At 57.3% G+C, this 19758-nt stretch overlaps 3 protein-coding genes across 5 annotated transcripts in view; 2 read left to right on the top strand and 1 right to left on the bottom strand.

Moving 5' to 3' along the window:
* The window catches only part of CTNS (cystinosin, lysosomal cystine transporter), a 22580-nt gene extending 13927 nt beyond the window's left edge, over positions 1-8653 (top strand). For both annotated transcript variants that reach the window (XM_032270056.1, XM_032270055.1), the window contains exons 6-13: positions 2594-2697; positions 2817-2948; positions 3666-3765; positions 3852-3971; positions 5151-5321; positions 7002-7119; positions 7332-7446; positions 7714-8653. In XM_032270056.1, the coding sequence (XP_032125947.1) occupies positions 2594-2697; positions 2817-2948; positions 3666-3765; positions 3852-3971; positions 5151-5321; positions 7002-7119; positions 7332-7446; positions 7714-7831 (978 nt within the window). In that variant the 3' untranslated portion in view covers positions 7832-8653. The remainder of the gene's footprint in view (positions 1-2593; positions 2698-2816; positions 2949-3665; positions 3766-3851; positions 3972-5150; positions 5322-7001; positions 7120-7331; positions 7447-7713) is intronic.
* Positions 8654-9886: 1233 nt separating this feature from the next.
* On the bottom strand, positions 9887-15261 carry TAX1BP3 (Tax1 binding protein 3). Its single transcript, XM_032270057.1, has 4 exons — positions 15071-15261; positions 11610-11729; positions 11097-11174; positions 9887-10799 (listed from the first exon to the last, which is right to left on the bottom strand). Exons 1-4 carry the CDS (start codon positions 15107-15109, stop codon positions 10662-10664), a joined length of 375 nt encoding a protein of 124 aa, XP_032125948.1. The 5' UTR covers positions 15110-15261; the 3' UTR covers positions 9887-10661.
* A 74-nt stretch (positions 15262-15335) lies between these two features.
* On the top strand, positions 15336-16281 carry EMC6 (ER membrane protein complex subunit 6). 2 transcript variants are annotated; one of them, XM_032270058.1, is made up of 2 exons: positions 15336-15504; positions 15711-16281. In XM_032270058.1, the coding sequence occupies exon 2, from the start codon at positions 15760-15762 to the stop codon at positions 16090-16092; it is 333 nt and encodes a 110-aa protein (XP_032125949.1). In that variant the 5' UTR covers positions 15336-15504; positions 15711-15759; the 3' UTR covers positions 16093-16281. The 2 variants fall into 2 exon arrangements, with proteins under 2 accessions (XP_032125949.1, XP_032125951.1); XM_032270060.1 differs by having other exon boundaries at positions 15392-15592.
* The last annotated feature ends 3477 nt before the right edge of the window (positions 16282-19758 follow it).

Raw genomic sequence — 19758 nt, 5'->3', positions numbered from 1 at the left:
CTGTAATCCCACCTACTCAGGAGGCCGAGGCAGGAGAATTGCCTGAACCCAGGAGGCGGAGATTGCGGTGAGCCGAGATCGCGCCATTGCACTCCAGCCTGGGCAACAAGAGCGAAACTCCGTCTCAAAAAAAAAAAAAAAAAGACAATGTCTAGGGTCATCCATGGCACATAGGAAGTACTCAGTGAAAGGCAGCGACTATCATTTCATTCTGTCTTGTATCAGTCAGTCTACTGATTTTCTCCCTGCCTAGTTCCAGAAGGGATTCAGTGGCCACTTAACCAACATGCAAACAACGTCGCAAGGAGTATCTGTTAAAAATAAGAAAAAGTGAGTGACAGGAAAATTACAGAGCCAGGAGTGGCACGTGTCGTGAAGTCGTAGCTTGCAGGATACAGACCATGCATTGGACTCCAGGCTTTGCAGCAGCCGCCACACCATTTCACTTGTTCTGCTGAAGCCCCTGATTTCTGATGCTAAGAACAAGGAGGCAGCCCTTCAGAGGTCCTTGTTAGGAAGCCACTGCAGGCTGCGGCAGAGCGCCTGTAGTCCCAGCTCCTCAGGAGGCTGAGGTGGGAGGATCACTGAGGCCCAGGAGTTGGAGTGATCAGTGAGCTACGTTCGTACCACTGCACTCCAGCCTGAGCTACAGAGCAAGACCCTGACTCTTAAGAAGCTGAAGCTGGCTGGTCTGAAGGTAGTGAGTTATCTCAACTGATTGTTGACAGTCAGTTACAGATCAAACTCCTTGTTCTACTCTTTCCCCGCTTCTCACTGCTGCACTTGGCTAGTCTTTAAAAAAAAAAAAAAGCAGCCACTGCAATCTAATGAGCCAGATCCTCACAGTCCCTGCAATATGGGTGGACTGTTACCCAGGGAGCACAGGAGCTGGGGACCAGGAGAGACAGTGTGGTTCAGTAAGGATATCATCCTGTCCTCCACCACTCCAGGAGGATTTAAGAGCCTCAGGAAGGGCTGGGTGCAGTGGCTCACACCTGTAACCCAGCACTTAGGGAGGCCAAGGTAGGTGGATCACATAAGGTCAGGAGTTTGAGACCAGCCTGACCAACATGGTGAAACCCTGTCTCTGCTAAAAATACAAAAATTATCCAGGCATGGTGGCGCATGCCTGTAATCCCAGCCACCCGGGAGGCTGAGGCAGAAAAACTGCTTGAACCCAGGAGGCAGAGGTTGCGGTGAGCTGAGATCGCGCCACTGCACTCCAGCCTGAGTGACAAGAGTGAAACTCATCTCAGAAAAAACAAAGTCTCAGGAGGAGTGCTTGGGAGATCGGATGTTGCAGGCCGGCCCCCGGGTGCGTTTTCTGGAAGCAGAGCATTTGCTAAATGTTGGGTAGCAGCAGAGTGAAAACGCCCTCCGTGCCGAGTGTCTCGTGTGTGCCCCGTCTGCTTTCTCACTTGGCAGCCAGGCTGGGCACAGGGCAGACGAGCTTTTGTGGACACTGAGGAGCCTCATGGCGGTGAAGTAGAAGTGATCGTATTGTGTAGCGCAGTGGCCCAGCTTGCTGCGTGCCAGGGTCTGTGCTGTGGCCTTTCTGGACATCCTGTTATTCATGGAAGCCCTGAAAGGTAGACACTTTTTTTGTTTTTCTGAAAAAGGGTTTCGCTCTTATTGCCCAGGCTGGAGTGCAATGACGCGATCTCGGCTCACCACAGCCTCCGCCTCCCAGGCTCAAGCGATTCTCCTGCCTCAGCCTCCGCATGTGCCACCATGCCCGGCTACTTTTGTGTTTTTAGTAGAGACAGGGTTTCACCGTATTGGTCAGGCTGGCCTCGGAACTCCTGACCTCAGGTGACCCACCCGCCTCGGCCTCCCAAAGTTCTGGGATTACCGGCGTGAGCCACCACACGCAGCCAAGGTAGACAATTTTGTTAACTCATTTTACAGATGAGCAACCTGAAATCAGAGCTTGAATAACTTGCGGGAGGTAACGTGCTCAATGAGGGGACAAGAGCCATTCCTCCTTCCCTCAGAGATAAGCCAGAGGAGGACATGAGGACAAATCCACACCTCTGCTCAGAAAGTCTCACGCAGGCCAGGCGATGTGGCTCACACACAGCACTTTGGGAGGCCAAGGTGGACAGATCATCTGAGGTCAGGAGTTTGAGACCAGCCTGGCCAACACAGTGGAAGCCCATCTGTACTAAAAATACAAAAATTAGCTGGGCATGGTGGCACACGCTATAATCCCAGCTACTCGGGACTTGGAAGGCTGAGGCAGGAGATGAACCCGGAGGCGGAGGTTACAGTAAGCCAAGATGTCGCCATTGCGCTCCGGCCTGGGTGACGGAGGAGACAAGTCTATCTCACCAAAAAAAAAAAAGTCTGGGCCAGGTGTGGTGGCTCACACCTGTAATCCCAGCTCTTTGAAAGGCTGAGGGGGGTGGATCACTTGAGCCCAGGAGTTCAAAACCAACCTGGGCAACACAGTGAACAGGGAGTGCAAGGGGCAGGAAGGTGGGGCTGTGGGTGATGCCTCCCTTCGTTCCCTGGCGTGTAGCATGGAGCTAGATGCCAGCAGGGCCCTCTGCAATTGTACATAGCATCGGATTGAACCTCTGTCTTCTAACAGGTTGTGGTGCCTCCCGGAGTGACAAATTCCTCTTTTCAAGTGACATCCCAAAATGTCGGACAAGTTACAATTTATCTGCATGGAAATCACTCCAATCGGACCGGGTAGGCTGGCCTGAGCGCGTGCGGGCCTCACATGACAAGAATCGGGCCGTGCTGGGTGCATGGGAGTTTCCTTCGGAAGCCCAGCCTCGGCTCATCCGTGTCCCCAAACCCCCTTCCAGCCCGCGGATACGCTTCCTGGTGATCCGCAGCAGCGCCGTCAGCATCATCAACCAGGTGATTGGCTGGATCTACTTTGTGGCCTGGTCCATCTCCTTCTATCCTCAGGTGGTCATGAATTGGAGGCGGAGAAGGTAACCCGCTGGGCCTGTGTGCAGGCTGTCTTGGCACCTCTAGGAGCAGGGTGTTCCAACAAGGCTGGGATGGTGCAGCCTCAGATGCCCCCCTCTGCCCTTCCGCCTGCTTGCCTTTTCCAGAAAGCTCTCCTGGTGGGACAGCTCAGAGAGCCTGGGCGGGACTCCAGCGCTGGGCATTTCATCTGTTGCCCAGCTCAGCCCCTCCCTGTGAAAGCAACAAAACGGGGCTCCTTAGTCTAGTGGAGATTGGCCAGGGGAGGGGGAAGTCCTCCCTGAGTCTGCTCTGCCCAGGCCCATCCGGCCCCGGAGGACTGCAGTGTCAAGTCCTGTGTGAGGCAAAGTGGTCCCACTGTGTGCATCCACGTGCAGTGAGGACACAAGCTGTCCTGCCGTCACCAGGGCCACGTGGGCCTCCTGGGGGGTGGAAGCAGAGAGCCGGGAGGGGGATGGTTTCTTCAGCAGGCCTCCCAACTTCCCTCTGGAGCCAGGACTTGAGGAGCAGAGAGATCTTAGCATGGGAGAAAGGGAGGGAGGAGGGGAGTGGCGCTCGAGAGCAGGGATTGGGTGGCATCCATGGTGGTAGCAGGAGGAACCAAAGGACAGGGCCGAGCCCTCCTTCCCCGCCGCCTGGGAGCCTGTCCCTCCCGTTCGCTGCAGTGGCGCCATCCTCGCCCTGCCCTGCCGTGCCCCTTCCCACCCTCCACCCCTCCGCAGCGTCGTCGGGCTGAGCTTTGACTTCGTGGCCCTGAACCTGACGGGCTTCGTGGCCTACAGCGTGTTCAACATCAGCCTCCTCTGGGTGCCGTACGTCAAGGTATGGCCTCACCTGCCCCACAGCCCTGCCCCTGCGGCGTGGCAGCCCGGCGCCCCTCACCACCCAGCTTCCCCCCCGCTAAACAGGAGCAGTTTTTCCTCAAATACCCCAATGGAGTGAACCCTGTCAACAGCAACGACGTCTTCTTCAGCTTGCACGCCGTCGTCCTCACTCTGATCGTCATCGTGCAGTGCTGCCTATATGAGGTGAGTCCAGGCCTGGCCCCCACGGCTGCCCGGCCAGCACCCGCCACCCAGCTGACCTTGGACACAAGACGCGGCAGACCCTGGGAAGGGAAAGGGTGTGCGTTCATTCGGCCAGGGCCCGTGTGGGCATAGTACATACCTGAGTCCAAGCCCTCAGAGTCCCCGAGTCTGCGGTGAAGGACTCGGAGAAGCAGTGATCAGACTCAGGCCGAGAGCCATGCGCAGAGAAGCAGGCAGCTCATGGAGGAGGCAAGGCCCTGAGCCCACCAGGGAGGGGGGAGGAGGGCGGAGAGCAGACGAAGACGCTTGCCAAGCCCTCCAAGGATGAGTGAGGTTCCCACGGAGGAGGGGCGGGGCCAGGGTGAGCTCCTATAGGGGTCCAGTCACGGAGGCCAGGGGCATTTGAGAGGAACCCTGAGCAGGTGGGTGCAGCTGGGCTTCAGGGTGCCAGGAAGGGCAGGTCCCAAGGGGTCAGGAGGGCCCCGAATGCAGCCGGCAGGACCTGCGCCCAGCCTGGCTGCTAGAGGCCGTGGGTGTCAGCAGGGCAGGGCCGCGCCAGGGCTGGGTCGGGAGACCACTGCTGGGACAGCCTTGGTTCACTTCTCAGGGAGTTCACACAGGACAGCCCACTGGGGGCTGTGTGCTCCCACCTGTGTGAACCTTCCAGGCTTTGTTAGCTTTTGGTGTGAATTGAGAGTGAAGGAACACTGTGGGGCCGTGCTGAGGGAAAGGCAAGACTGGGGGCCAGATTCCTCAGATCTCGGGCTGCCGCAGCTCGGGGAACGAGGCAGTGCCTGGCCGGGAGAGGCACCAGGCCTCAGAGGTCGGAGCCCTTGTCTCCACCGCCCTCCTCCCCTGAGTGAGTGGAGGGGTACCCAGTTCTGCCAGGTGGGAACAGAGCAGCCGGGAACATGAGAGCCCAGTGGCCTGAGTGGAGACCCCGACGATGAGAAGGGGTGGTTGGCGTGGGGATGTGACCCTACCCAGGTGTTGATGCTTTCTGTGACCCAGATGTTCCCCCCCATGACCCCAGTGCAGGCCCCCCTCACAGGGGCTGCTTCAATGCCAGGGTCCAGCCTCTGTGCCCCCCTTTAAGCCCGCCCTATCCGGAGCCATCCCTGCTCAGCCCCAGCGTCCTCTGTGCGAGTCTGCATCTCTGCCCTCTCCTCCTGCCCCCAGCGTGGAGGCCAGCGCATGTCCTGGCCCGCCATCGGCTTCCTGGTGCTGGCGTGGCTCTTTGCGTTCGTCACCATGATCATGGCTGCGGTGGGGGTGACCACGTGGCTGCAGTTTCTCTTCTGCTTCTCCTACATCAAGCTCGCGGTCACACTGGTCAAGTATTTTCCACAGGTACTTCCAGGGCCTGGTTCACATGGCCGGCGTGGGAGGGGTGAGAGGTACACCGTCCGGACCCTGCTCCTGTGCGCCAGCCCCTGCCAGGGCGAGGAGACAGGACGGAAAGCCACAGGGAGTCGGGGAACCCAGCAGGAGCGGGGCATGGGGAAGCCAGCCTGCCGCTCTCCCTCTGGCTGGAGTCTCATGAGGTCTTTAGGGGAGGCTTCCGGGACCCCATGCTCCCCTGAGCATCAGATGTCGTGAAGGTGGTTCCCCTTCCGACACCCCAGTCTTTCCTGATGCCTTTGGCTCTGCCCCCACCACTGCCTCCATTTCTACAGCAAGGGCAGCCCCGGGGACCACAGTGGAGACGGGAGAGGTGAGGTGGGGGGGAGGGAGCCCCCTGTGCAGAGCTCTGTCCCTCCTAGGAGCACAGCCGTCCTCTTCAGACCCGGGGACTCCGGGCCAGCACAGCTGGGACAGGGTCGGGCTGCAGTTGTGGCACCTGGGGATGTAGAGCCTCATTTAACTCACCCCATTCCCCGAGGGAGGAGCCCCGTTCCGTGTCCCCAGCCCTGGGAGCCTCGTGTTTTCTGCCTTGGGAGGGACAGGGTTCGAGGGGGAGGCGGGGCTGCGCTCAGGGCAAGCAGGACTGAGTTCTATGGACAAGGAGGCGGCGGCGTTCCAGGCCGGGCAGCCTGCACAGAGGTGGGGGCCAGACAGTGCGGGGTAGTGAGGGCACGGGCTGCTGGAACAGTACTGAGAGTGTTGAAGCCCGGAGGCCGGGCCAGGGCCCTGGAGCTGGGGAGGGCTTCCGAGGAGGGGACGGTTTGGGGAAGTGGGGCTCAGTCCCTGAGGGTGGGAAGGCTTCGGGCCAAGAAGCTGGGGAGGCAGGTCCCTGGGTTGGACGCATTTGGAATTGTCCAGGACTGGAGGAGCAGCAGCAGGTACAGAAGAGGGAGAGCCAGTACACAGACGGGACCCAGTGGAGGCTGACTGCGAGGCCAAGACCTGCCTTGAGGGGGAAGGGAAGGTCGCAGCAGTCAGAGGACCCTCAGGGCGCTGCTGCATGGCTGGGGGAAGGAAAGGTGGCAGCACAGGACACACGGGGTTCTGTGGCATGGGAGGATGGGGGGCACAGCCAGTCAGACTGGGGCACATCCCCCACAGACCCACTTCCAGACCCAGGAAGCCTCCGCCAGGCCTGCGGCGGGAGTTAACCCACTCTACAGATGGGGAAGCTAAGGCTAGAAGTAGGCGCTTGCCCCAGGTAGCAAGCTCCAGTGACGGAGCTGGGCTTCCAAACCAGCAGTCCGGCTCCCCACCCAGTCCCTAAGCACAGCATGAAGTCCAGGCTGAGGGGGGACAGCCTTCACTGGAGGTGAGAAGAATCGTAGCTGCTGGGAAACTAGCCTTGTCCCCAGGGACGGGGAGGAGCCAGGAAGGCGGCATCTGGCCTGCCTCCACTGGAGTTGGTGGGGGGCTTTGCTTGCTGTACATGCAGATGAGGCCCCTGCCCCCAGGACCACGCAAACTGTTTTTGGCCGAGGCCTGTCATAGCCCAAAGGTCACTGTGTTCCCTGGAGCCATGGCTCGAGTGGGAGTGAGAACCGCTCTTGTTTGGAGGGACAGTCACGAGGTGCGGGAGGCAGCCGCCCCCCCACCACCCTCCATGTGTCTGTCCGTCTGGCCCAGGCCTACATGAACTTTCACTACAAAAGCACTGAGGGCTGGAGCATCGGCAACGTGCTGCTGGACTTTACCGGGGGCAGCTTCAGCCTCCTGCAGATGTTTCTGCAGTCCTACAACAACGGTGAGTCAGCCGCGGTGCCCCCGGGGCCCTCCGCCAGCCTCCACCCCGGCCTGGGATCCAAGCCCAGCCGCCCCCACGGACAGACCCATTAGGGGCCTTTGTAGCTGGCAGATTTGTGGTTTTCTGGGATTCCCACCTCCCACCACCCACGTGCTCCAGCGGCCTCTGGAGCCGCCAGCCTAACCCCAGCTTCCGTCCCCCGCTGCTCGCAGACCAGTGGACGCTGATCTTCGGAGACCCAACCAAGTTTGGACTCGGCCTCTTCTCCATTTTCTTCGACATCATCTTCTTCATCCAGCATTTCTGTTTGTACAGAAAGAGACCGGGGTACGACCAGCTCGACTAGCGCCCAGGGACTCAGTGCACACAGCCCCAGGCCTCGTGCCCGGTGGGGAAGGCCCCACGCAGCGAAGGCCGCAGAAGTGGCTGGGCCCTGGCATTCAGGGCCGGCTCAGTGCGCGGACGGAGGGAGCGCGCTGCTCCTTGGGGCCAAAGGTCTTTCAGCAGCCTGCTCTCGCCTGGGCCCGCCCCGGGCCTCCCCAGCCAGGCACGTGGCACCTTCATCTTGATGCCGCCATCTCTCTTTTCTTTAAGGCTCCAGGCAGTGCGCACAGGCTCTGGCAGCCGCCTCAGGCAGGACTGGGCAATGAGCTTGCAGCCGAAGGCCTTGCCCCAAACTACCAGCGTGTCTGGGAGCAGCTTGAAGGGCTGACCTTGCAGCCGGGAGTGCCAAGGGCACTTTGCTGCCACCGTTGTGTTCCCAGAGACCAAGCAGCCAGGCGCCGTGGCCAACGGACTCAGAGGTGCTGGTGGAGGGGCTCAGACTTCGGGTTAGGACTCTGGGCTCGGACGTGGGGTTCTTTCTCCGAAGGCCACTTTCCTGACGCACTCTTTCTACATAACTGAGCGTCCACGACTGCAGTAACAGCTGGCCTTACCCAGAGCATTGCTGAGCCCTGAGGTGTCCACCAGATCAGTTCTGGATTGGACTCGCACCCAGCAGATTAGCATACTAACTCCCTTCAGGGTTTTTGGAGGGCCGTTTGAAGTGGCTTACGCTCTTCTGCCCTCTCTCCTACCTCCACTTTCCGTCAGATGAGCCCCATCCGAACACACCCAGCTGCTCCTTACCCAGTATCTGGGGTACAGGACACACCTCTCTCCCGCTACCGGTCTGTGCCTTAGAGGTCTGTTAGGCCTGCCAAAGAGCGACCAGCTACCCTGGAGGGAGGACAGGCCCCCTTCTTCTCGCTTTCCCCAGACCCCTACTTGAGGCTCGCCAATTTCTGGCCTGTTCCGGAGCCTCAGAGAAGTATTTGTACTTGAGACCACCTTGCACAATCTGTATGGCCCAGCCCTCATCTCACACCCGCTTCCCTCCACCCAAAGCTTTCGTCCTTTCTGTGGCGGAGGGGAGGGTCCCAGGACGTGCCTTCTACAGGACTCGAATTTCAGTCCACTGAGTTTTATTCTACAAGATCAGCGCGAGGGGCCGGTATCTTGAATTAAAACCTGACTCCTGTTCCTTTCTGCACTCTGAGCGTTTGCTATACAGAAGGCAGGTGTGCTGGCCTTCGGAGCCAAGTGCCCTTGCTCCCGTCACGTAAAGAAGCTCGTAAGGTTGTGGAGTTTGCTGACCCGAGGTGGCTGCGTGCTGACCCCACACTGCACTGGGGAGCCCTCTTGGGTAGCGCAAGACGCCCGCCCGCCCAGGGCCAGGTAGGTCTCCCAGGCACCATGGCTCTCTATTACCACGGCACGCCACTCATCTGGATGTGAGCGGGGCGGCTGAGGTCCTGAAGGGCATACCAGCACTGGGAGCTGGGGCAGTGGGGGTCCCACTCCACCTTCTTCCTGTCTTGTTCTAACAAACATCAGAGAATTTAAGGGCTGGTTTCTGCAGAGCAGAGACTTTGGCCAGACCAGGTCCATAGACCTGTTTCACTCATGCCACCCAGTAAATGTGTTACTGGGTGCCATACTTTAATTTTAAAAATGAGAGATTTCAAATTACTGACTTTTCCAGCCAGGCACAGTGGCTCACACCGGTAATCCCAGCACTTCAGGAGGCCAAGGCAGGCAGATCACCTGACGTCAGGAATTCGAGACCAGCCTGGCCAACACTGCAAAACCCCATCTCTACTAAAAATACAAAAATTAGCTGGGCATGGCGCTAGGCGCTTGTAATCCCAGCTACTCTGTTGGCTGAGGCAGGAGAATTGCTTGAACTCAGGAGGTGGAGGTTGCAGTGAGCAGAGATCGCACCGTTGCTTTCCAGCCTGGGCAACAAGAGCGAAACTCTGTCTCAAAAAAAAAAAAAAAGAGATGATTGACTTTTCTTTAAAATCTGATTTGGCCGTGCTCGGTAGCTCAGGAGTGCTAACGCCTTCCCAGAGCTGGTAGGCAGGTCGGCTGGGTTCTGGCTCACCCTCATCTGGCCCGACGATAGCCCCAGGAACACGTGGGGTTGTGTTCCTCACTGTGATACAGTCTTACAGGCAGGGGTTTCTAGGTTGCAAAAAGGAAGTTAGGAACAAGAAACCACATGCACCCCAGGGTCCCGCCACAGCTCCCACAGATGTGGCTCTGGGCAAGCGCAGGGCAGCTGCTACAGCCCCTCCAGCCCCAGGCTTGCCAGGCAGGTAGGCCTGGGAGAGGTGAGCTTTGTCCCAGAACAGTGGGGGATGGGGCCATCCTTAAAACCACAGCTCTGGCCCCAGTATCCCACCCCTGAGATACCCCAGCCCATGCATCAGCAAAGACCCTGTGAATTCCAGCACTGTTTATTGAGCACGCAACGTGGGGGAGGGCGGCAGTGGCTTCCACAGTAATGGAGTCAGGCTGCGCACCTGTAAGTTTCCAGACATGATCAGTAAGCTACATTCAAAAGCAGAATGGGTGTCACGGGTGTCGCGGAAGAGTATGATAAAAATATTTTGTATCAAACTTGTGATTAAAAAAATACAAAAGTCACACCCACAGGCAAAGAGGAAAATGGCAATCCTGAGAGCTGCCCTGAAGTGTCAGCTAAATCCTGTAAGAAGGTGAACCCTGGGGAGGCCAGCACCCCTGGGGCAGTGGGAGTGAACAGGAGCCAGGCAACCTTCATAGCGCCTCTGGTGGGATGTGTGGCCAGTGCCCTAATGAGCAGAGGCACTGTCAGGTAGAGGTGGGCAGACAGGTGGGGGCAGAGCCGAGCCCTGCAGCCTGGACAAAGTGGGAAAGCCCCCCGCCCTTGCATTTCCCAGCTTTGGCGGCTCCCAAGAGGAGGTGGTTCCCACTCGCCCGCCCACTGCTGTGGCTGGGCAACAGGGTCGGGCCTGAACCTGTGGTCACAGCAGACCAGCTACCACTCAGCTCCAGGTGTGTCCAGGGAAGAAAGCTGGTCCCAGAGGCCACAGGCCGGGGATGGGCCTCTGGGATCAGCTGTTGCCCTTCTGAGCTGAGGCCCAGCGCTCAGCAGAAGCCAGGATGGGGACCGGGTGCGGAAGTGGTGTTACTGTTCAGAGACAGCAGGCGTGAGTCGCGGGCGATGGCAGCTGCTAGGACAGCATGGACTGCTGCACGGCCTTCTGCAGGGACTGCCGCGTCACCAGCAGGCGCACCACCTCCTCCGAGCGCTTGGTGAGCCGCTTCCGGGCCTGGTCGTGTGTGACCATGGTCATGTCCCAGCCGTTCACCTGGCCCAGGGAGAGAACACAGGGCCCCTCAGCTCCCTGCCCTTGGGGCTCTGTAAGCAGATGGCTTGGGGGGCCCAGGTCATTCAAGCAGGCCCCCCGGCCTAACATCCCAGGGCCGGGGGGACACCAAGCACTGTGGCTGAGACACACACAGGAGAGAAAGCCAGCGTTCTCTGGGGCACGCTAGCCTGGGTTCCCAGTCAGCTGCAGTGTCTCTCCCGGCTGGGAGGCTGGGGTAGCCCCCACACCACATGCTGCAGACCTGCCGGCCCAGACCTCCTTTGGGACGCCCGTTACCTGCATGATCTTGTCCCCAATCTGCAGCCCGGCGATCTCAGCAGGGCCTCCTTCCGACACCCGTGTGACATAAATGCCCTGAAACAAGGCAGCCCAGGTCACCATGCTGGCTTCTGCTCTGTGGGTAAGGGGCCAGCCCTGCAGTCACCAGCCTGGCCCCTTAGCCACAGAGCAGAAGGCAGCATGGTACACTTCCAGCCGTCCCTCCGTGCCTGCACCCAGCCTCTCCCAGCACACACAGTGAGGACTGCTCCGAGACAGCCAGGGCAGAGTGCGGCTGCCCAGCCACGCACCAGTGCTGCTCATGGCCGCCCCCTGCCCCTCCGGGGCTCTGTCTGGGCAGCCCGTCCTCACCCCTACCCGTCCTTATTCCCACCAGGTCACTTCCGATGCCTTCTTAGCATGGTTTGAGAAGTGAGGTCTGCTCCTTCCATGCAGACCCAGGAAGCAGAGACCCATCATCTCAGGCCCCAGTGCCCCATGGAGCGGTCCCAGGACCCCACACCCCCTCACCTTGTCTGTCTTGTCTTCCGAAAAGGGATTCTGGGAAGGATCCTGGTCGATTCCACCTCCAATGCTGAAGCCCAGGATTAAGTTCTCACCTTGACGCAGCTTGTGAATTTCAACTCTTTGCTGGCAAAAAAGCAAGTTGAGGGAGGTGGGTGGGTGGAGAATGAGGCTGCTGTGTGTCCCCGGCAGCAGCCTCAGCACCATGCCAAGGGGGTGGGGCCCAGGCCCCTGCAGGAATCCAGCCGCTCGCCAGTCTGGGAGGCTGAGGAGCTGGCACTCAGAACTTGGCCACGTCGACCCACCCATGCAGCCCTCTGTCCACAGCCTGTTCCCACTTCTGTGAGTCTCAGGCACTAGTCTTGGTCAACATGTGCTCTAAGCCCCTCCTGGCCCAAGGGTCAGAGTGCTATGGCTTCTGTGGGTGGGAGGCCCATCTCCCAGGAGGTGCGCTGGAAAAGCAGAGACCAAACTTGCATAGAAAGGAGAGAAAGGGCTTGCCAGCCACAGGGATGAGAGCACAGGCTTCAAGGTGTTGTGGATTCATGTTGGTGAGACAAGTGTACAGCACGGGACACAGAACTAGGCGTCGAGATGAGGCTGCAGCTGTAAGACTGGGGCCACATCCTGTCCTGGAAGGGGAGCAGGGGCATCTCCCTAAGCCCCGGGCCCTGCTCTTGTGCAGTGCAGAGTGTTCTAGGACACTCCCACCATGCTCTGGGGCTGTGGTCCCCAACTGTGCCAGGTTCCTTTCAAAGCCCTTGGCAAGCACCCTCCAGTCAGCAGATGCTGGGAGCCAGACCAGATCACTCCGAAAGTTGAGAGTTTTAACAGGAAGGAGAAAAGAAAAAAGAAAAAGATGACAAACTAGACTAGACCTAAAGAGCTTTCCCAAAGAGGGGGTTCTTTGTAGCCCGAGGGGGTGAGGAGTAGCCTGACCTTGATCCTGAACCCACTGGAGTTCTCAGGAATTGAGTAGGGCAGGGCATGGTCAGCTCTGCTGCTAGAATGACCACTCAGGTGGTCAGTAGAACGGACATCTCACAAAAGCAGGAAGCAGAGGCCAGGGGACACTGAGCTCCCCGAAAATGGAGATCTACAGCCTTGGGGAGCACTCATGCAGAGGAGGAGTCCAGCCTGGCTGAACACACATCACCCAGATGGGGACCCAGGAGGAGGAGGAGCAGGTCGAGTTGGAGTATCAGGAGCTGTGGGGCAGGCCTCCAGAAGGCAGATGGATCTACCGAGCCAGAGTTCAGGGGAAGAGTCCTAAGTGGCTTTTTTTTTTTTTTTTTTTTTTTTTTTTTCCTTTTTTTTTTTGAGACGGAGTTTCGCTCTTGTTACCCAGGCTGGAGTGCAATGGCGTGATCTCGGCTCACCGCAACCTCCGCCTCCTGGGTTCAGGCAATTCTCCTGCCTCAGCCTCCTGAGTAGCTGGGATTACAGGCACGTGCCACCATGCCCAGCTAATTTTTTGTAGTTTTAGTAGAGACGGGGTTTCACCATGTTGACCAGGATGGTCTTGATCTCTTGACCTAGTGATCCACCCGCCTCGGCCTCCCAAAGTGCTGGGATTACAGGCTTGAGCCACCACGCCCGGCCCTAAGTGGCTTTAATATTCTCAAAATTCTACATGGAAGGCAGTGGAGACTGGGGAGTAAGCCTGCCCAACCCCACCCCCAAACCAAGACTCAAGGGAGAGGCCAGGCCACACACACCACGTCAGGCACGTTCCTGGTGTTACTAGAATCGGGGGGCATGGGCCTATAGTTTTGGGAAGGCCGTGAGACCAATCACGGAATGAGGGAGGGGGACAGGCAACATGACCCCTGAGGCCCACTGGGCCTGCATCCTCAGGCCCAAAACAGTTCCTCCAGGCCTGCTCCATCCACGTGGTCAGAAGGGTAGAGGCCCTTGGGTTGGGGGACAGGGCTGTCACTGATTTGCTGGGGGAGGTCACACAGAAGGTGGCTTGCTCAGCTCCTCACCTGCCCCTGCCCCACTTCTAGCTAAAGAGCAAACCTGGTGCCTTCTCTCTGGGGCAGCTGGGGACCTAGAAAAGCCAGGCTGGGTGGGCGGGGTGCCTCACACCTGTAACCCCAGCACTTTGGGAGGCCGAGGCAGGCGGATCCCGTGAGGTCAGGAGTTTGAGACTATCCTGGCCAACATGGGGTCATCTCTACTAAAAATATAAAAATTAGCCAGGCATGGTGATGCATGCATGTAATCCCAACCACTAGGGAGGCTGAGGCAGGAGAATTGCTTGAACCCAGGAGGCAGAGGCTGCAGTGAACCAAGATCATGCCACTGTGCTCCAGCCTGGGTGACAGAATGCGACTCCGTGTCCAAAAGAAACGTCCAGGCTGGTGCGGGGAAGGTGAAGCTTAGGACAGCTGTCAGCTGGTCTGGCAATGCTTCCTCCAGGCCTGGGCCTGAGCGGGTGCCGCAGGCTCAGCCTCACATGCCACCTTTATCAGTGACTTCTCTGCCTCCACCCACCTGACTGCTGGACACACCCATCTGAGAGTACACAGCAGGTCCCCACAGCTCTGGGGCAGGGAATTTCACTTGACCCATTGCCCACAGGGCGGACATTTCTTCCCGTTCAACGCTCTCGGGAGGTGGGCAGGAGACCTGAGTCTTTCCTGACGTGTTTTCTGGCTGAGCACTATCAGACTTTTCTCTGGGTCTCCCCACCTCTGCCATAGGGTTGGCCTCCAGGCCCCGTCCCGTCTTGACACAGGCGTCTGAGTCTAATGTCCCAGCCTCCCTCTCTCTTTCTGCCTAATCTAATAGCACCCAGCACCTAAAACAAGCCAGAGGGTGGCCAGGGGCCTACGCTAGCCCCTAGAGGGTCTCCTCAGGTCTCAAGTGCCAGAAAGAAGGCCTGGACTTTTTTTGCCTCAAGAGCTGGAGATCCAAGAAAAGTTCGAAGAGGAAACGCTCATCCCCGCTGTGTGAGCGCCCACCCTGGGCCGGGCGGCTCGTGAATCAGAGCAGCAAGGCTGGACAGACCGGGGAAGGGGCTGCCACAGCAGGCTCGGGACAGCCCCACCCCCAGATCGCCCTCCGGGCGGTGGCGCGGGCTGCAACGGAGGAAGCATTTCCTCATTCCAGAGGCTGCGACTCACGGACGTCGGGATCGGCGCCCGCCCCCCGCAGCTGCCCGGCTGGGGACACGGAGGCCCGGGAAGGGGGCGCTTTCCCAGGCTCCGTGGCCCTCCCCGCCCCGCGCGCGCGGTCTGGGCTCTGCCCAGGGTCTAGGGAGGCTCTAGGGTGCCGGCCGTCCCTGTTCCGTGGCTGGGGCAGCTGCGTCCCGCTCCGGCAAGGCGAGGACCCGAGCCCTGGCCGCCGGTTCGCAGGACCCCGGGGTTCGATGCTTTGTCAACCTGCTTGGGGTGTCAGTTTCCCGCTCTGCGAGGTGGGATCGGGCCAAGACGAGGAGGAGCCCGCGCAAGCGCACTCACCACCACGGCGGTGACCGGCTGGCCCGGGATGTAGGACATCTCGACCCGCTCTGGTCGCCCAGCCCCGCTCGGAGAAGCAGGCAGCAGAGTCCCCGCGGCCGCGCCCTCGCTGCTTAACAAAGGCCGCCCTGCTCGGCCCGCCCCCTTATGAATAGTTAACAAGCCCTCCAGCCAATCACCGGCCGGAGCGCCACTCCACTTTCGGAAGTTCCGGCGCGTGCGCAAAAAAAAAAAAAAAAAAAAAAAAAAAACCGGGCTGGGGGTGGAGCGTGCCCGGGACGCCCACGGCGCAGGCGCAGAGGGCGAGGCGGGATCAGGGCGCGTGCGCAGCCCGGGACCTCCCGGCAGCCTTCAGTGCAAGATGGCGCCGCGGGCGTCTCTTCTCCTGCCCGTCTAAGGGAACGCTAAGTACGGTGTCCGGCGCCGTGTTCCAGGTAACTGGGCCAGTGTGGCCAGGGAACGCAGACGCGCCACCGCCTCCTTGCCGGGCCGAACCCTCAACCTTCTCGGCGTCTCTTGAAGGTCCGAGGCCCAGGACTGGTGCCAGCTCTTGGAAGCTCCGGGGGAGGGGGCGGCGGCGGCGGCGTGAACCCAACTCGCCGAGCTCCGGGCGCCACTTGTAACTTGGTTTTCTCTGCAGCTCCGCGTTGTCCCGCGAGAAAGCGAGAGGCCGAGCCCCGGCGGGTGCGATGGCCGCGGTGGTGGCCAAGCGGGAAGGGCCGCCGTTCATCAGCGAGGCGGCCGTGCGGGGCAACGCCGCCGTCCTGGATTACTGCCGGACCTCGGTGTCAGCGCTCTCGGGGGCCACGGCCGGCATCCTCGGCCTCACCGGCCTCTACGGCTTCATCTTTTACCTGCTCGCCTCCGTCCTGCTCTCCCTGCTCCTCATTCTCAAGGCGGGAAGGAGGTGGAACAAATATTTCAAATCACGAAGACCTCTCTTTACAGGAGGCCTCATTGGAGGCCTCTTCACCTACGTCCTGTTCTGGACGTTCCTCTATGGCATGGTGCACGTCTACTGAAATGGGGGTCCGGGGGACTTTTTTAAACCACCAGATCGGGAGGACTGTGGCGAGAAATTAACACCGTGTAGACTTACCTAGTTTTTAAATGGTTGGATCCGCTGCTTGTTCTGTAACGTTATAAATAATTTATATCTGAAGACGGAGAGCCTGTAATATTCTTCAGATTAAATGAAGCGTGAGACACTTTGTGGAGTTCTTTCCTGCCTTAACGCATAGGTCTGCCATTGATGCAAAAGCGCCAAGATTTGATTCCTGGAGTGTGGGGACTGGCTATAGCCTTGTGTTAAGTCCTTGCATTTACACATAGGCCTTCCAGAAATGGGCCCTAAGGGCCTGCATAAGGAAAGAACTTATTATTAACATTCTAAGAAGCAGTAACAGTTAATGTATTAAGAGTTCTCTAGGCCGGGCATGGTAGCTCACGCCTGTAATCCTAGTACTTTGGGAGGCTGGGGCAGGCAGAAAACTTGAGGTCAGGAGTTCGAGACCAGCTTGGCCAACATGGTGAAACCCTGTCTACTAAAAATACAAATATTAAATATTACCCGGGTGTGGGGGTGCACACCTGCAATCCCATGTACTTGGGAGGCTGAGCCAGGGGGATGGCTTGAACCCTGGAGGTGGAGGTTGCAGTGAACTGAGACCGTGCCACTACCCTCCAGCCTGGGTGATAGAGGGAGACTCTGTCTCAGAAGAAAAAAAAAAGGGTTCCCCATATGCCTGGCATTGTGACTTCTACTGTTTACACCAAGTCTCTCATTTAATTTTGGCAGTAACCTTACAGGGTAGATGTTATTATTAACTCCCTGGTGAGGAACCTGAGGCTCAGAGGGGTTAAATAACTTGCCAGAGGAGGAACAAGTAGGAAGAGACAGAGCCAGGATTCAAATGCAGGTCTCTTAGTTTGCTCTTGCTTTGTTGGCTGGGTGTACCTTTCACAGGCCAGCGTTCCCTCCCACTAACCACTACTTCAGGTATGGATGGTGTCATTTCAGTTCCATTTCATTTAGTGACAGTCTCTTCCATAAGAAAAAATAAAGTCAAGCTGTTTTTGTTTTTAGAATATGTCTAGGGAAGATTAAACATTGTTTGGACATTTAGGCCGGTCACAGTCCATCACGCCTGTAATCCCAGCACTTTGGGAAACTGAGGCAGGCAGATCACCTGAGTTCAGGACTTCGAGACCAGCCTGGCCAACATGGCGAAACCCCGTCTCTACTAAAAATAAAACATAAAAATTAGCCGGGGATGGTGGTGGGCACCTGTAATCCCAGCTACTCAGGAGGCTAAGGCAGGAGAATCGCTTGAACGCAAGAGGTAGAGGTTGCAGTGAGCCAAGATTGTACCACTGCACTCCAGCCTGGGCCACAGAGCAAGACTCCATCTTAAAAAAACAAAAAACTTGTTTGGGCATTTAAGCTGAACTTTGGGGTGGCTTAGGGTGTAAACACCTATCTGTGTTAATCCATGATTCTTGTCAGGAGGGTTATCTTAGAATAAAGCGCATGTGTTTAGTTGAGAAATAATGCATTAGAATTATAGTAATTGCCTGACTGCAGTGGCTCACGCTGTAATCCCAGCACTTTGGGAGGCCAAGGCTTGAGCCCAGTGCCTGGGCAACATAGACATCCATCTCTATGAAAAAACTTTTTTTTAAAAAATAGCCAGGTGTGGTGGCACGTGCCTGTAGTCCCAGCTACTCAGGAGGCGGAGGTGAGAGGATCAGGATCACCTGGGCCCAGGAGGTGGAGGCCGCAGTGAGCCACGACTGTGCCACTACACTTCAACCTGGGCAACAGCAGGACCCTGTCTTAAAAGAAATGACAGCAGTGAACATGATGTTGCTCACTGGATTTATCATTAACTGGGGAGACCAGCATTACCTAATTTCACAAACACTTAAATTATGGTAAGTGCTATGAAGAAGACTTAGCACACCTAGCCCAACTTGGGGGATGGAGGTCAAGGAAGTCTTCTTTGAGGAAATAACTTTATATCTGAGACCCAAAAGGTGAGTAACAGCTAAGTGTGGGGAAGGCGTTACCTTCAGGAAAGCGCATGTTTGCAAGCCATTGGGCGGGAAGGAACATGACTGTATTTAGAGGGTGAGAAGAGGCCACAGGGTAGACCCAGACCAGATCATGGAGGGCAGTCCTGGGGAGGGGGCGCGAGCCTGTAGTTCCAGCTACTCAGGAGGCTGGAATGGGGGGATCAAGATCACTTGAGCCTAGGAGATCGAGGCTGCAGTGACCTCCCATTTGCTCTGGCCTTGATCTCAGAGCAAACGGGGTAAGCCTTTGGAAGTTTTCAGTCTGAAGTGATGTAACCACATTTGGACCTTTTTTTTTTTTTTTTTTTTCTTGAGATAGAGCTTCACTCTTTTTACCCAGGCTGCAGTGCAATGGCACGATCTCGGCTCACCGCAACCTCCACCTCCTGGGTTCAGGCAGTTCTCCTGCCTCGGCCTCCTGAGTAGCTGGGATTACAGGCACGTGCCACCATGCCCAGCTAATTTTTTATATTTTTAGTAGAGACGGGGTTTCACCATGTTTACCAGGATGGTCTCGATCTCTTGACCTCGTGATCCACCTGCCTCAGCCTCCCAAAGTGCTGGGATTACAGGCATGAGCCACCGCGCCCGGCCCCTGGACTTTTTAAAAAAGAATCTGTTTTGGATTAAAAGGGGATCTGAGAGCTTGAATCCAAGTACCCTTTTCACAGACCGTAGGTAGTCCATGGCCAGTCACAGAAGTGGGTCTGGGACCCAGACTTGTTAAATTCCGTGTTGGCTTCAGGGCCACACGCACATGACGCCAAGGAGAAGCTGAGGCCATAGTTTTGCCTTCCTACCCCAGTGAGCCCTTCTCTGCCCACCACTGAAGGTCTGTACACCTCAGTCCTCTCAGCCTCCTCCCAGTGGGAAGGGAAGGTTCCTGCTGGAAGGGAAAAGCAGAGGGAGTCCTCCCTGGTGGGAGAGGAGGAAAAGGAAGAGGGATGAGTGAGCTGATGTGCTTAACCATCTCCCTATTATTGGGCAGTAAGTCTGAAACATTCACTACTGTGAAAACACTGCAATGGGCCGGGCGCGGTGGCTCAAGCCTGTAATCCCAGCACTTTGGGAGGCCGAGGCGGGTGGATCACGAGGTCAAGAGATCAAGACCATCCTGGTCAACACGGTGAAACCCCGTCTCTACTAAAAATACCAAAAAAATTAGCTGGGCATGGTGGCACGTGCCTGTAATCCCAGCCACTCAGGAGGCTGAGGCAGGAGAATTGCCTGAACCCAGGAGGTGGAGGTTGCGGTGAGCCAAGATGGTGCCATTGCACTCCAGCCTGGGTAACAAGAGCGAAACTCCGTCCCAAAGAAAAAAATAAAAAATAAAAATAAAACACTGCAATGGATGTCTGCATTTATATTGTTTTGAGAGATTTGGTAAGTTCCTATGGCAGAGGATAAAGCTTGATTCCACTTGATTTCCAGAGTTGATTACACTCACTGAATGCAAAGTACCTGCTTTATCAGTGCCTTCCTAGTCTATAATATTTGTTCATTTAAAGTGTTTACATAATTTGAATTTCTTTGCAAGATAATGAGGAACATAATACATTATACATTACTTGCTAATTGTTTCTTGTGTCTGCCTCTTTTGCTCTTGCCTTCTT

Source organism: Sapajus apella, unplaced genomic scaffold, assembly GCF_009761245.1.
Source record: "Sapajus apella isolate SASKATOON/1434 unplaced genomic scaffold, GSC_monkey_1.0 scaffold202, whole genome shotgun sequence".
NCBI lineage: Eukaryota > Metazoa > Chordata > Mammalia > Primates > Cebidae > Sapajus > Sapajus apella.
Note: the sequence above shows the minus strand (reverse complement) of the source record. Positions and strands in the feature narration are given on the sequence as shown.

Bases quoted from the DNA above. Each gene is read 5' to 3' on its own strand.
- EMC6 (XM_032270058.1), top strand. From the start codon at position 15,760: ATGGCCGCGGTGGTGGCCAAGCGGGAAGGGCCGCCGTTCATCAGCGAG.
- TAX1BP3 (XM_032270057.1), bottom strand. From the start codon at position 15,109: ATGTCCTACATCCCGGGCCAGCCGGTCACCGCCGTGGTG. The intron at 11,730-15,070 runs GTGAGTGCGCTT...CTTTTTTGCCAG, and splicing joins AGCCGGTCACCGCCGTGGTG to CAAAGAGTTGAAATTCACAA. The intron at 10,800-11,096 runs GTAACGGGCGTC...TCCCTGGGCCAG, and splicing joins TTGGGGACAAGATCATGCAG to GTGAACGGCTGGGACATGAC.